We start from the raw sequence: 14,956 nt of genomic DNA, 5'->3' as shown, positions 1-14,956 counted from the left end.
AATGACGGAATACTACCCAACTCATTCTATGAAGCCACCATCTCCCTGATACCAAAACCAGGTAAAGACATTACAAAAAAAGAAAATTATAGACCTATATCCCTCATGAACATTGATGCAAAAATCCTCAACAAAATTCTAGCCAATAGAATCCAACAACACATCAAAAAAATAATTCACCCTGATCAAGTGGGATTTATACCAGGTATGCAAGGCTGGTTTAATATCAGAAAAACCATTAATGTAATCCATCACATAAATAAAACAAAAGACAAAAACCACATGATCTTATCAATTGATGCAGAAAAGGCATTTGACAAAGTCCAACACCCATTCATGATAAAAACTCTTACCAAAATAGGAATTGAAGGAAAATTCCTCAACATAATAAAGGGCATCTATGCAAAGCCAACAGCCAATGTCACTCTAAATGGAGAGAACCTGAAAGCATTTCCCTTGAGAACGGGAACCAGACAAGGATGCCCTTTATCACCGCTCTTATTCAACATCGTGTTGGAAGTCTTAGCCAGGGCAATCAGGCTAGACAAAGAAATAAAAGGTATCCGGATTGGCAAGGAAGAAGTAAAGTTATCACTATTTGCAGATGACATGATTATATACACAGAAAACCCTAAGGAATCCTCCAGAAAACTACTGAAACTAATAGAAGAGTTTGGCAGAGTCTCAGGTTATAAAATAAACATACAAAAATCACTTGGATTCCTCTACATCAACAAAAAGAACACCGAAGAGGAAATAACCAAATCAATACCATTCACAATAGCCCCCAAGAAGATAAGATACTTAGGAATAAATCTTACCAAGGATGTAAAAGACCTATACAAAGAAAACTACAAAGCTCTACTACAAGAAATTCAAAAGGACATACTTAAGTGGAAAAACATACCTTGCTCATGGATAGGAAGACTTAACATAGTAAAAATGTCTATTCTACCAAAAGCCATCTATACATTTAACGCACTTCCGATCCAAATTCCAATGTCATATTTTAAGGGGATAGAGAAACAAATCACCAATTTCATATGGAACGGAAAGAAGCCCCGGATAAGCAAAGCACTACTGAAAAAGAAGAAGAAAGTGGGAGGCCTCACCTTACCTGACTTCAGAAACTATTATACAGCCACAGTAGTCAAAACAGCCTGGTATTGGTACAACAACAGACACATAGACCAATGGAACAGAATTGAGAACCCAGACATAGATCCATCCACGTATGAGCAGCTGATATTTGACAAAGGACCAGTGTCAATTAACTGGGGAAAAGATAGCCTTTTTAACAAATGGTGCTGGCATAACTGGATATCCATTTGCAAAAAAATGAAACAGGACCCATACCTCACACCATGCACAAAAACTAACTCCAAGTGGATCAAAGACCTAAACATAAAGACTAAAACGATAAAGATCATGGAAGAAAAAATTGGGACAACCCTAGGAGCCCTAATACAAGGTATAAACAGAATACAAAACATTACCAAAAATGATGAAGAGAAACCCGATAACTGGGAGCTCCTAAAAATCAAACACCTATGCTCATCTAAAGACTTCACCAAAAGAGTAAAAAGACCACCTACAGATTGGGAAAGAATTTTCAGCTATGACATCTCCGACCAGCGCCTGATCTCTAAAATCTACATGATTCTGTCAAAACTCAACCACAAAAAGACAAACAACCCAATCAAGAAGTGGGCAAAGGATATGAACACACATTTCACTAAAGAAGATATTCAGGCAGCCAACAGATACATGAGAAAATGCTCTCGATCATTAGCCATTAGAGAAATGCAAATTAAAACTACGATGAGATTCCATCTCACACCAGCAAGGCTGGCATTAATCCAAAAAACACAAAATAATAAATGTTGGAGAGGCTGCGGAGAGATTGGAACTCTCATACACTGCTGGTGGGAATGTAAAATGGTACAACCACTTTGGAAATCTATCTGGCGTTATCTTAAACAGTTAGAAATAGAACTACCATACAACCCAGAAATCCCACTCCTAGGAATATACCCTAGAGATACAAGAGCCTTCATACAAACAGATATATGCACACCCATGTTTATTGCAGCTCTGTTTACAATAGCAAAAAGTTGGAAGCAACCAAGGTGTCCATCAACGGATGAATGGGTAAATAAATTGTGGTATATTCACACAATGGAATACTACGCATCGATAAAGAACAGTGACGAATCTCTGAAACATTTCATAACATGGAGGAACCTGGAAGGCATTATGCTGAGCAAAATTAGTCAGAGGCAAAAGGACAAATATTGTATAAGACCACTATTATAAGATCTTGAGAAATAGTAAACCTGAGAAGAACACATACTTTTGTGGTTACGAGGGGGGGAGGGAGGGAGGGTGGGAGAGGGTTTTTTATTGATTAATCAGTAGATAAGAACTGCTTTAGGTGAAGGGAAAGACAACACTCAATACATGGAAGGTCAGCTCAATTGGACTGGACCAAAAGCAAAGAAGTTTCCGGGATAAAATGAATGCTTCAAAGGTCAGCGGAGCAAGCGCGGGGGTCTGGGGAACATGGTTTGCGGGGACTTCTAAGTCAATTGGCAAAATAATTCTATTATGAAATCATTCTGCATCCCACTTCGAAATGTGGCGTCTGGGGTCTTAAATGCTAACAAGCAGCCATCTAAGATGCAGCAATTGGTCTCAACCCACCTGGAGCAAAGGAAAATGAAGAACACCAAGCCCACATGACAACTAAGAGCCCAAGAGACAGAAAGGGCCACATGAACCAGAGACCTACATCATCCTGAGACCAGAAGAACTAGTTGGTGCCCGGCCACAATCGATGACTGCCCTGACAGGGAGCTCAGCAGAGGACCCCTGAGGGAGCAGGAGATCAGTGGGATGCAGACCCCAAATTCTCATAACAAGACCAAACTTAATGGTCTGACTGAGACTGGAGGAATCCCGGCGGCCATGCTCCCCAGACCTTCAGCTGACACAGGACAGGAACCATCCCCGAAGACAACTCATCAGAAATGAAAGGGACTGGTCAGCGGGTGGGAGAGAGATGCTGATGAAGAGTGAGCTAATTATATCAGGTGGACACTTGAGATTGTGTTGGCAACTCTTGCCTGGAGGGGGGATGGGAGGATAGAGAGAGAGGGAAGCCGGCAAAATTGTCAAGAAAGGAGAGACTGAAAGGGCTGACTCAAGACGGGGAGAGTAAGTGGGAGTAGGGAGTGAGATGTATGTAAACTTATATGTGACAGACTGATTGGATTTGTAAACGTTCACTTGAAGCTTAATAAAAGTTATTATAAAAAAAAAAAAAAAAGAAAAAGGTGGATGAAAACCACAAATTCAAGTTACTATATTATTTTAAGTTCAAAGATGAATGCCACTACCACTTATCTATGTGAAAATTAACTGATCCTAGTAGACTTTTATTTAGATTGTTCTTCTAAAGCCTATAAATATATAAACATCCGTTTTAAAAACAACAGAATGAGTACTTCTACTATACTAAGTTTATATGCTGATACAAGCAGGTGCAAGTATATGAGCATGTCTACTTTTCTAAGAGAAAATGAATGAAGTGAACTATTTATTCTAAAGGACTATGAACACAAAAGATTTTTTCCTATGTTCATTTCCATAACTAACCCTGGTGTTAATTTACACTTTCATAATTTATTTATAAGGCCCAAAACACTGAAGAAAGGCTGGGGAAGAAAAGGATACATAAATGGAAAAGGAATCAGCCCTTGCTTGCAAAAGAGACTGGCAATAGTCACATGAACAACCACCTCGGCCAACACTTAAATATTCCAAGGATCAAAAGTCTCAAAATAGTCATTCTGGCTTATGGTGAGAAGGGAGAGCATTCTGGAAAGATCTCAAAACAATGTATTTGTAAACAAACACCTGATTAAATGATAGGCAAGAACAAAAAACCTCTATCAAACATGACATGATAGGTAATGTGTAGACAGAATGAATCATCTTGGCTTGTAAGTGCTATAAAAAGGTCACATTCACAGTAGCACTAGCTACTGCACTTTCCAAAGACTCTCACATTACAAGTGATCCTTCATCTAAAACCACTAGCAGCTATTCTGGGAATCAAAAACTTCACAAAAAGTTGTACATGAGAAAAAGGGTAAAGTGGCGAATACTGTGTAATATATAATTTTGCAACAACAACAGCAACCAAAAAAAGAGAGAGAGGCTAAAGTTACAAATATTACTTAGGTACACCCAAACACTTCATGGGATTAGTTCTGTTGATTTGAAGGTTCAGGGTCATGGCTTCATGGGACTGCCTAGTCAATTGGCCTAATACTGTTTTCCAGTTTCTGTTTCACTCCCTAGTTTGGTGAGTAGTCCCTGGGACTTAAAAGCTTTTGAGGGACCATCCAAGACACAGTGATGGGTCTCTATTTGCCTGGAGCTGCAGAGAAAGAAAAGTGACCCAGGAATCAAAGAAAGAACTGGACTGCAGATCTAACTACCTCTGTGAATCACTGCCTCCTTTGCTGTGAGACCAGAAGAACTGGATGGTGCCCAGCTGAATATTTTGATCAAGGAGTCAGTAGATGACTCTTGATCAAAAGGGAAAAAATGAGGAACAGAATTTCAAATTCTTACAGAATCCAGACTTACTAAACTTACTGAGGCTGGAGGAACCCCCAAATCTATCATTCTGAGAATATCTTCAGACCATGAACTGAAATTATCCCCTGAAGGTATCTTTAAATTAAACAACAGTTTAGCTAAATTAGTGAAGAATGCTCACCATAAGCATTACACTCTTTCAAAGAATTATATGAGATCAAATTGAGAACAGTAACTCTAAAGCACAGATGAGAAGTTTATAATGTAGTGAGTCTAAGTGAAACAATATGGTGGACATAGCAAGAATGGTAACACAATGCGAAGAATGTAACCGTTGTTACTGAATTGTACAAATAGAAATTATTGAATGGGTATATGTTCTGCTATGTATATTTTCATGAAAATGAATATTAGAAAACAACAAAAAACTTAGCAAAACTTCTGATGCTTTATTTCGCCAACCGCACATAAAATTTATAAATCTCACTGTTTTTCCACTTGAAATTCATTCAGATAATTATGTTTATTCTGAGGATGTACTATATTCTTTTTGAGGGTGCATACACACACACACACAAAGATGAGTAAGGCACACTCTCTACCCTTACACAGTTCATAATTTAAGAAAGGAGACAGACACATTAAGAAATAACTAGATACAATATAAGAACGAAAGCGGAAGCAACTAACATTGCCTGGGGGAATCAGAGATTATTTCACAATGAAGGTGACATGTGAACACAATTTTAAAGGATGAATGGAAATCTACCAGGTCAAAAAAGGCAGAAAAAGCATCAGAGGCAAACGGAATAATATAAACAAAGGCATGAAGGCACAGAATATACGCTATGTTTGAAGAACAAAGATTTCAGTGTGGCTGAAGAACTGCTACAAGGTGTGTGGTGGTGAGTATAGGAAATAAGACTTTAGGAGAAATAAGTAGAGCTTTACTATAAAGAGCCTTGTACAGTAAAATCTGAGCACCAATCTTAAGTATTTAGTAGATGAATGATGTCATGGATTGAATTATGTCCCCCAAAAAATGTGTGCATTGACTTGGCTGAGCAATGATTTCCAGTATTGTGTGGTTGTCCTCCATTTTGTGATTATAATTTTATGTTAAAGACAACTAGGGTGGGATTGTAACACCATTACTAAGGTCACATCCCTGATCCAATGTAAAGGGAGCTTCCCTGGGGTGTGGCCTGCACTGCCTTTTATCTTGCAAGAGATAAAGGAAAGAGAAGCAAGTGGGGGCAGGGGAACCTTATACCATCAAGAAAGTAGTGCAGGGAGCAGAGCGTGTCCTTTGGACCTGGGTTCCTGTGCCAAGAAGCTCCTAGTCCAGAGGAAGATCAATGAGAAGGACCTTCCCCCAGAACCAACAGAGAGAGACTTCCCTTGGAGCTGATGCCCTGAATTTGGACTTCTAGCCTACTAGACTGTGAGAAAATAAATTTCTCTTTGTTAAAGCCATCCACTTGTGGTATTTCTGTTATAGCAGCACTAGATGACTGAGACAAATGACATGAACAGTTTCTGTAATAAGTAAAATCTTCACAGAATAAAGTGCTGCTGAGCCTAGCATAAAGCAGGCACTCCATTAGTGGTACTATTATTAATACTAGAAAATGTGCATAACAGTAACAAAAAAAACAATCACCTTATGTCTTTGATGGTTGCTCGTTTCAGAGGATCAACCTGCAGCATATGCATCAGGAGAGTGGCAACAGAACGATTGAGATATTCTGGAATATAAAAAACACCCCCTCGGATCTTCTTAAATAATGTAGGTACGTGCTCATCATCAAATGGGAGGGTGCCACAAAGAAGAGCATACAAAATAACACCGCAGCTCCAGATGTCAACTTCAGGACCTGCATACAATCTAGGCAAAAAGATGAAAACACAAATCTGAAAGGCAAGCGTCACCTTTTCTCATCCATATGTACTTTTCTTCTGTATATACATAGTATGGATTAGAATATATTGACTTCCAAGGTCCTTTATGAAGTTCATGACCACCCCACAACATTCAATGGTTGTTCCCCAAAGAGAATAATCAGTCTAACAATTGCTATTCAAGTCTGCCAAAAGAAAATGTTACCTTATTTATTTGTCAGAAACTTCTTTAACTGAAATTAACTGACTAAAACATGTAAAACTTTCTATGGTTGATTGTTGATAGAAACATCATAGGAGATGACATTAAACTTGAAAAAACAATACTACAGTGTAAAGGTTAAATCTTTTTACCTTAAAAATTTTTTCATACAAAAAAGGAAACATATGTATGATAGAATTCTTAGCGTGGACATGTCTATTTTAAAGAATATTTGAAACATTAAACTGCCTAGCTAGTTCTGTCACACTCCCTCTGACAATATTTACCCTGTATTACAGTATTCTGAGTACCTAAAAAATAATCATTTGCTAGCTCCTATAACTATGAATAGTTTCTTCAATAATTTGTTCCAGATAACCTATGCCTAGAACATTATTCCCTTTCTGTAACCTTTCTACAGCATTAAAATTCCCCTAATAGCAAGCACCAAACTCAAACCTGGGTCTGAAGTAAAAAAGTAAATCTTCCACAGTTCCAATTAAAGGAATATAATGTTCTATAAAAATTGCTGCCCATCACTTACATCATTTGCTTTATTGTCAAAACTCCTGTATCTGCTACTTACAATAACTTTTTCATACAAATCTGTTAACTTTTTAACCAGAAATTTGTTGTAGAAAGACATGAGTTTACCACTGTAATCTGTGTAAACATTTTAAAAATGTAACAATGAAAAAATTACATGAGTAATTACAATCTTCATTTGTATAGCTTAATTTCATGAAATGACATTATCCAAAAAAACCTCATTTTTCCAAACATAAAACAATACTCTCTGTATTTCATAAAAGTATATGTAAAGTATTATTAAAGGACTGTGTCTGATAAGTAAATAACAGTAGCTTAAATTCAATAAATGTTTACTCTCTTATCTGTACTCTTCTAAAATGACAGAGATGTTAAATTAACATGTTTCAGATGGGAAAACTCCTTAAAAATATTCATAACAAAATCTAAATTAAATGTTTTCAATTTTTTTTAATATAACCATTCTTCCCTTCAACAACAGAAAAATAATTTATTTCAGCTATGTTAAAAATCTTATCTTCCAAAGATAATCTATTACAATTAAATGTTACCAGAATTAATGCAGGATTACAAAAAGCTTACTCTCTTGGCTGTTATATTATTACCTGCCTGAGATGACTTCAGGTGCTGCATAATTTGGAGATCCACAACTAGTTCGCAGAAATTCACCATCTGACATCATATTAGATAATCCTGAAAATAAAAGTAGCATTTACCTGGTGCCTGACATTTTTTAAAAGTAAACGTAGATAGATGCATGGGGAAAATCTCAAATCTTCAATGCTCCTTCTTACATCATATTTTTAAATTATATATAAAAAAAAAGCAGTTGAAAACATTTGTTAGACTGGAAAGAGACTATTTCAGGATGCTTACACTATGACAAAAAAGCTAAAGCACATCGCATGTATAACTGGAATTCCCTTTCTAAATAAAAATACTGATTCACTTCACAAATATGAAGTTATCCTAAGTGATATTAACTTTGCCAAAAATTAAAGCACCAAAATATAACTTATCTAAGCAACACAATCACCAACTTGATCTCACAGGCATACACAGAACACTCCACCCAATAGCACAGTACATTCTTTTCCAGTGCACATGGATCATTCTGCAGAAGAGACCATAAATGAGGCCACAAAACAAGCCTCAACAAATTAAAAAAATCAAAATGATACAAGGCATCTTCTCAGATCACAATGCTATAAAATTAGAAATTAGTAATAAAGAATAAGAAAAAAGTCAAAAACATGGAAACTGAATAACATCCTGCTAAAAACTACTGGGTAAAAGAAGAAATTTAAAAAAGCCCTAAAATCAAACAAAAATGAAAACAAAACATACCAAAACCTATGGGACACAGCAAAAGCCGTGCTCAAAGGTCAATTTATAGCAATAAATACACACATCCAAAAAGAATAAAGAGCCAAAATTAATACCTTACAACTCCAACAAACAGAAAAAGAGTAGCAATAAAGCCCACAGTCACCAAGAAGGGAGGAAATTAAGATTAGAGCAGATATTAACAAAATAGAAAGAATCAACAAGACTAGAAGTTGGTTCTTTGAAAGGGTTAATAAATCAACAAACCACTAGCTAAATTGACAAAGGAAAAGAAGATGCAAATAACACAAATGAGAAATGAGACAGGTGACAACAGAACCAATTGAAATAAAAGTGATTCTAACAGAGGCGGAGTCAACATGGAGCTATAGACAAAAGCACCACATCATCCCTCCACAGCAAATACCCAAAAAACTAAGTAAAACAGAGACAAATGTCAATCCTGGAATCATAAGCACCAAATGAAGAGATAAAGAACTCAACCAAGTACCGAATGGAATAAGAAAATGACAGAGAACAGAGGGCGAGTAGAGTTATGAGCAGAGGTGTCCTATCAGCTAACGCAGCACAGGTCCCCCATCTTGGACTCCTGTCGGAGATCAGCGGAAAGGGAGTACGGGAAAGCAGATTCACGGAGCTCCCAGCAGGACACAGAGCACTCGGTAACCAGAGAGAGACGTTTTCTCACCCCCTACCCTGTGTCCCCCTGCGTAGTCTTCGCTGCTTCCTGGCTGCCCGATCTGTGGCTTTCCAGCAGGCTGATTCCCAGCTTCCTGGAGGGCCAATTTGCTGCTTCCCAGTGGCAGATCGGGGGCTTCCAGGCAGGCCAATTCACTGCTTCCGAACAAGTCCATTCCCAGCTTCCCGCAGGGTCTATTCACTGCTTCTCACTGGCACGATCCGCCGAGCCGCGACCGCTGCATGAGAGGCAACAGTTCCTTCCCATGTAGATTTGCCTCGCCCACAGTGACTGGCTTCTTCAGTGCCATTTCTTTGTTCCTCATGTTGCTTTTATCTGCCTCTTTTGGTTTCTGCTCTGCCTCTTACCTCCTCCTCCTCCTTTCTATTGAACATCTGACTCCATGTGCCATCTCTGCTTCTTCACAGGCTGTGAAGTGCCGCTCACTGGGGAACAGCTTTCAGGGTCTGAGCCGCCACACCGGTGGGATCTATGGGGGCTTTTTCTTTTCTTCTTTGTTTTCTCTTTCTTTCTTCTTTTTTTTTTTTTTTCCATTTATCAGTTTCTTATCTCTTTCTACTTACCTTCTTTTCCTGATTTCCTGAGTAGCTGGGGCTGTGTATCATCTGCATCCCTTTCTAGCTAGGCTGTAGTACGCTGCTTGGGAGCCACTTTTCCGGTCTGCTAAGCTGTGCTAGTCAGAACCCTGGGGGCATTTTATTTTCTTTTTTTGCTTTTTGTTTTTCTTGATTTCTCAGTTTCTTCTCTCTCCACCCCAATGACAGGCTCTCTCAGCACTTTTTTTTCCTCCTATTTCTCCTCTCTCTTCTTTTCCACACCCAACCTAGCTCCATACAACACAACCCTCTCCTCCCCCTGCCTCCTATCTGCACTGTCTGCTGAACATTGAACTCCCGAGCAACATATGCACAGTCTACCAGAACCTGCCCTGCACTAACCCCTGGCTTACCCTGTGGCCCCAGTATGTGCCTCAAACAACAAATCCCAGCCCGCCCCTCTTCACCTGGACCTGCCCTGCTGCACCACAGCTGAGTGACTGGCCCTGACCATTGGACAAAGAGGTAAAAAATATTCTGACCACAGGTGAGCAAACAACGAAGAACACACAGCCCACCTGCACAGATATAACCAAATAAAACAAAAAAGCAGAAAAAAACAAACAAATCTACAATCAATAAACAAAGAAAATAATTTCTGGATGTCCCAAAGACAGCAGACAATATCAAAATGTATAAGAAAAAAGGACAGGATGGTACCAGTAGGCATCCAAAATAAAAGCACCAGATGATGTTTCACTAGAAGAAAGGGCACGAGAACTGCCTGACGGAGAATTCAAATCTCTAATATTCAGAGCCATCCAAGAACTGAAGCAAAAAGCAGACAAAAAAGAAGAAAAAACAGACAAATTCATGGAAATGGCAGACAAATTCAAGGAAAATACAAACAAAAAAATGGAAGAATTCAGGAACATAATACACAAAGAAAATGCCAAAATAAATTCACAACTAGAAATCATACCAAAAAATCAATTACAAATCCAAAATATAAACAAGATTTCATAAATGGACAGTGTCACAGAAGGGCTGAGGAGCAGAACTGAAATGATGGAAGACAAGATCAGTGAAATTGAAGAAAACCACTGGATAACACTCTGAGGAAAAATAGGAAAAATGACTGAAGAAACCCTGAGAATTGTGTGGGGTACAATCAAAAACAAAAATCTACGAGTAATTGGAATTTCAGAACAGGGGAAGAAAACAACAGAGAGGATCATTGAAGAATTGCTGACAGAAAACTTCCCTAATATCATGAAAGATGAAAAGCTGATCACCCAAGAAGCTCAACGAACCCCACACAGGACAGACCCCAAAAGAAAATCACCAAGGCATATCATAATCTCACTTGCTAAAACCAAAGACAAACTCCTGAGAGCAGCTGGAGAAAAACAGAAAGCCACATAATAGAGGAGAAACAGTGAGACTAAGCTCTGATTATTCAGCAGAAACCACAGGCAAGAAGGCAATGGGATAACATATATAAAACCTTGAAAGAAACAAACTGCCAAAAAGGAATCATATATCCTGCAAAATTCTCATTCAAATACAATGGTGAAATTAGGATATTTTCAGATTAAAAGAAATTAAGGGAATATGTAAAAACCAAACCAAACTTACAAGAATTATTAAAGGGAGTCCTTCAGTCTGAGAATAAACAACATCATATCATATCACAGCCTGAATCTAGGGTGCAAGATTGTACCTGCCAGATACCAACCTAGGAAATGAGCTCTCAAGGACCATCCAAAACCAAAAGAATTACAACAGGGAACCAGAGGTTAATCTGTAAATGACAACAACATCAGAACAATAAAAGAGGGTATAAATGGTGTAGATATAGAACTTTCTAATGGAGAGGAAGGCAAGGCAATAGCAAGTGACAGACTGGTTCAAACCTAGAAAGAAAATGGTTAACTTTCAACCACAAAAGAAGTTAACAAACCTACTCATCAAAATGAAGAAGAAAAACAAAGTCTCAATATAAACAGGATCTATAAAAACAAAATAAACTAAAAAGAAATCCACAAACAAAAGGAACTCAGCACAGGAGAGCAAGAGGAACAAAGAAAATGTCAGCACCACAGAAAAAAAGCACTACAAAATGACAGCAATAAACTCACACCTATCAATAATTACACTTAATGTAAATGGCCTAAATGCAACCATAAAGAGACAGAGAGTGACAAAATGGATTAAAAAACAGGATCCATCAATATGCTGTCTACAAGAGACACACCTTAGAAACAAAGATGTAAATTTATTAAAAATCAAAGGATGGAAAAAAAAATCAAGCAAATAATTATCAAAAGAGAGCAGGAGCAGCAATATTAATTTCAAATGAAATAGATTTTAAACATAATCCACCATAAAAGACATAGAAGGGCAATATATAATATTAAAGGGTCAATTCATCATGAAGACTGAACCATAGTAAAAATCTATGCACCCAGTGACAGGGCTCCAAAATACATAAAACAAACTCTTAACAGCACTGAAAAGAGAAATTGACAGTTCCACAATAATAGCAGGAGACTTCACGCCACTCTTGGTAAAGTACAAAACATCGAGAAAGAAACTCAACAAAGATACTAGAGATCTAAAGGCCACCATCAGCCAACTGGACCTCATAGACATATATAGAACACTTCACCCGACAGCTGCAAAGTACACATTCTTTTCCAACACATGTGGAATATTCTCCAGAATAGATCATATCTTAGGCCGGAGAGCTACCCTCAACAAAATCCAAAGCACAGAGATGATACAAAGTGTCTTCTCTGACCACAACACCATCAAAGTAGAAATTAACAACAGGAAGATAAGGGAAAAAAATCAATTACATGGAAAATGAATAACAGCCTGCTTAAAAACCACTCAGTAAAGGAAGAAACCAGAGATGGAATCAAAAAATTCCTAGAATCAAATGAGAATGAAAACACACCATATCAAAACCTTTGGGACACAGCAAAACCAGTCCTCAGCAGTGAATTTATAGCACTAGAGGCACAGATCAAAAAGAGGAAAGGGAAAAAAACAAAACATTAGCTACACAACTTGAACAAACAAAAAGAGAACAGCAAAAGAAGCCTACAGCCACCAGAAGAAAGGAAATATAGATCAGAGAAGAAATAAATGAAATAGAGAACAGAAAAACAATAGAAAGAATCAACAAAAACAAAAAGTCGGTTCTTTGAAGAGGATCAACAAAATCAACAAACCACTAGCTAAACTGACAAAAGAAAAACAGGAGGACACAACTCAAATAAGAAATGAAATGCGGACATTACAAAAGACCCAATTGAAAGAAGAAGGATCATAACAGGGTATTATGAAAAACTATACTCCAACAAATTTGAAAACCTAGAGGAAACAGACAAATTTCTAGAAGCACACTACCTACCCAAACTAACACAAAATGATGTTGAAAATCTGAACAGACCCATAATAAGAGAAGAGACTGAAAAGGTAATAATTAAAAAAAAGCTCCCAACAAAAAAAAAAAAACCCTGGCCCAGATGGCTTCACTGGACAATTCTATCAAACATTCAGAGAAAAGCTTACGCCAGTACTACTCCAACTATTTCAGAACATAGAAAAGGAAGCGATACTTATGAATTCATTCTATGAAGCCAGCATAACCCTGATACGAAAACCAGACAAAGATGCCACAAAAATAAAGAAAATTACAGGCCAATATCTCATGAATATAGATGCAAAAATTCTAGCCAAGAGAATTCAGCATCATATCAAAAAAAATAATACACCATGACCAAGCAGGATTCATACTAGGTATGCAAGGATGGTTCAACATTAGAAAATCAATCAACGTAATCCATCACATAAATAAAAGGAAAGAAAAGAATCATATCATCTTAATCGACACAAAAAAGGCATTCAACAAATTCCAACACCCGTTCCTCATAAAAACTCTCAATAAAATAGGTATTGAAAGGAAATTCCTCAACATAATAAAGGGCATCCATGCAAAACCAACAGCCAGCATCATTCTTAATGGACAGAGGCTGAAATCTTTCCACTTGAGACAGGAACAAGACAAGGAGGTCTTTTATCACCACTCTTATTAAACATTGTGCTGGAAGTCCTAGCCAGAGCAATAAGGCAAGAAAAAGAAATAAATGGCATCCAAATTGGTAAAGAAGAAGTTAAACTGTCCCCATTTGCAGATGATATACTATACAAAGAAAACCCCAGAGAGTCCACGAGAAAACTAGAACGAGTAGAAAGATCCAGCAGAGTTGCAGGATACAAGATAAACATATAAAAATCGGTTGGATTTCTGTACACCAATAAAGAGAACAATGAAAAGGAAATCAGGAGAACAATACCATTTACAATAGCCCATAAAAAAATAAAATACTTAGGAATAAACCTAACCAGGGATGTAAAGGACCTACACGAAGAAAACTACAAAACAATTTTGCAAGAAACCAAGAGATCTACATAAATGGAAAAACATGCCATGCTCATGGAGAGGTAGATTCAACATTGTGAAAATGACAATTCTACCCAAAGCAATTTACAAATACAATGTAATCCTGATCCAAATACCAACAACATTCTTTAAATAGATGGAAAAAACAATCATCAACTTTATATGGAAAGAGAAGAGGCCTCAGATAAGTAAAGCATTATTTAAGACAAAGAAGAAGAAAGTAGGAGGACTCACACTACCTGACCTCAGAAGCTACTATACTGCTACGGTAGTCTAAACAGCCTGGTGCTGGTACAAAGACAGTTATGTTGGCCAATAGGACAGAATCGAGAACCCAGATGTAAATTCATCCACCTACGGACACCTGATCTTCAACACGGGCCCAAAGTCCATCAAATGGGAAAAAGACAGTCTTTTTAACAAATGGTGCTAGCAAAAATGGGTGTCCATCAGCAAAAAAAGAAATAGGACCCATACCTCACACCATGGACAAAAACTAATTCAAAATGGATCAAAGACCTAAACATAAAACCAAAAACTATAAAGATCATAGAAGAAAAAATAGGATCAATGCTAGAGACCCTAATACACAGCATTAACAAAATACAAACCATAACTAACAACAAACAAACTCCAGA

General features: G+C 37.5%; 1 protein-coding gene across 3 annotated transcripts in view; it reads right to left on the bottom strand.

Moving 5' to 3' along the window:
• The window catches only part of PRKAA2 (protein kinase AMP-activated catalytic subunit alpha 2), a 128,588-nt gene that overhangs the window by 35,862 nt on the left and 77,770 nt on the right, over positions 1–14,956 (bottom strand). For all 3 annotated transcript variants that reach the window (XR_007516658.1, XM_049879375.1, XM_049879374.1), the window contains exons 5-6: positions 7,867–7,954; positions 6,272–6,496 (exon numbers count right to left, since the gene is read on the bottom strand). Coding sequence is in view for 2 of the 3 variants with exons in the window: in XM_049879375.1 (XP_049735332.1) it covers positions 6,272–6,496; positions 7,867–7,954 (313 nt within the window). In the remaining variant the exon portion in view is untranslated. The remainder of the gene's footprint in view (positions 1–6,271; positions 6,497–7,866; positions 7,955–14,956) is intronic.

Source organism: Elephas maximus, chromosome 3 (assembly GCF_024166365.1).
Source record: "Elephas maximus indicus isolate mEleMax1 chromosome 3, mEleMax1 primary haplotype, whole genome shotgun sequence".
In the NCBI taxonomy this organism is placed as follows: Eukaryota; Metazoa; Chordata; class Mammalia; order Proboscidea; family Elephantidae; genus Elephas; species Elephas maximus.
Note: the sequence above shows the minus strand (reverse complement) of the source record. Positions and strands in the feature narration are given on the sequence as shown.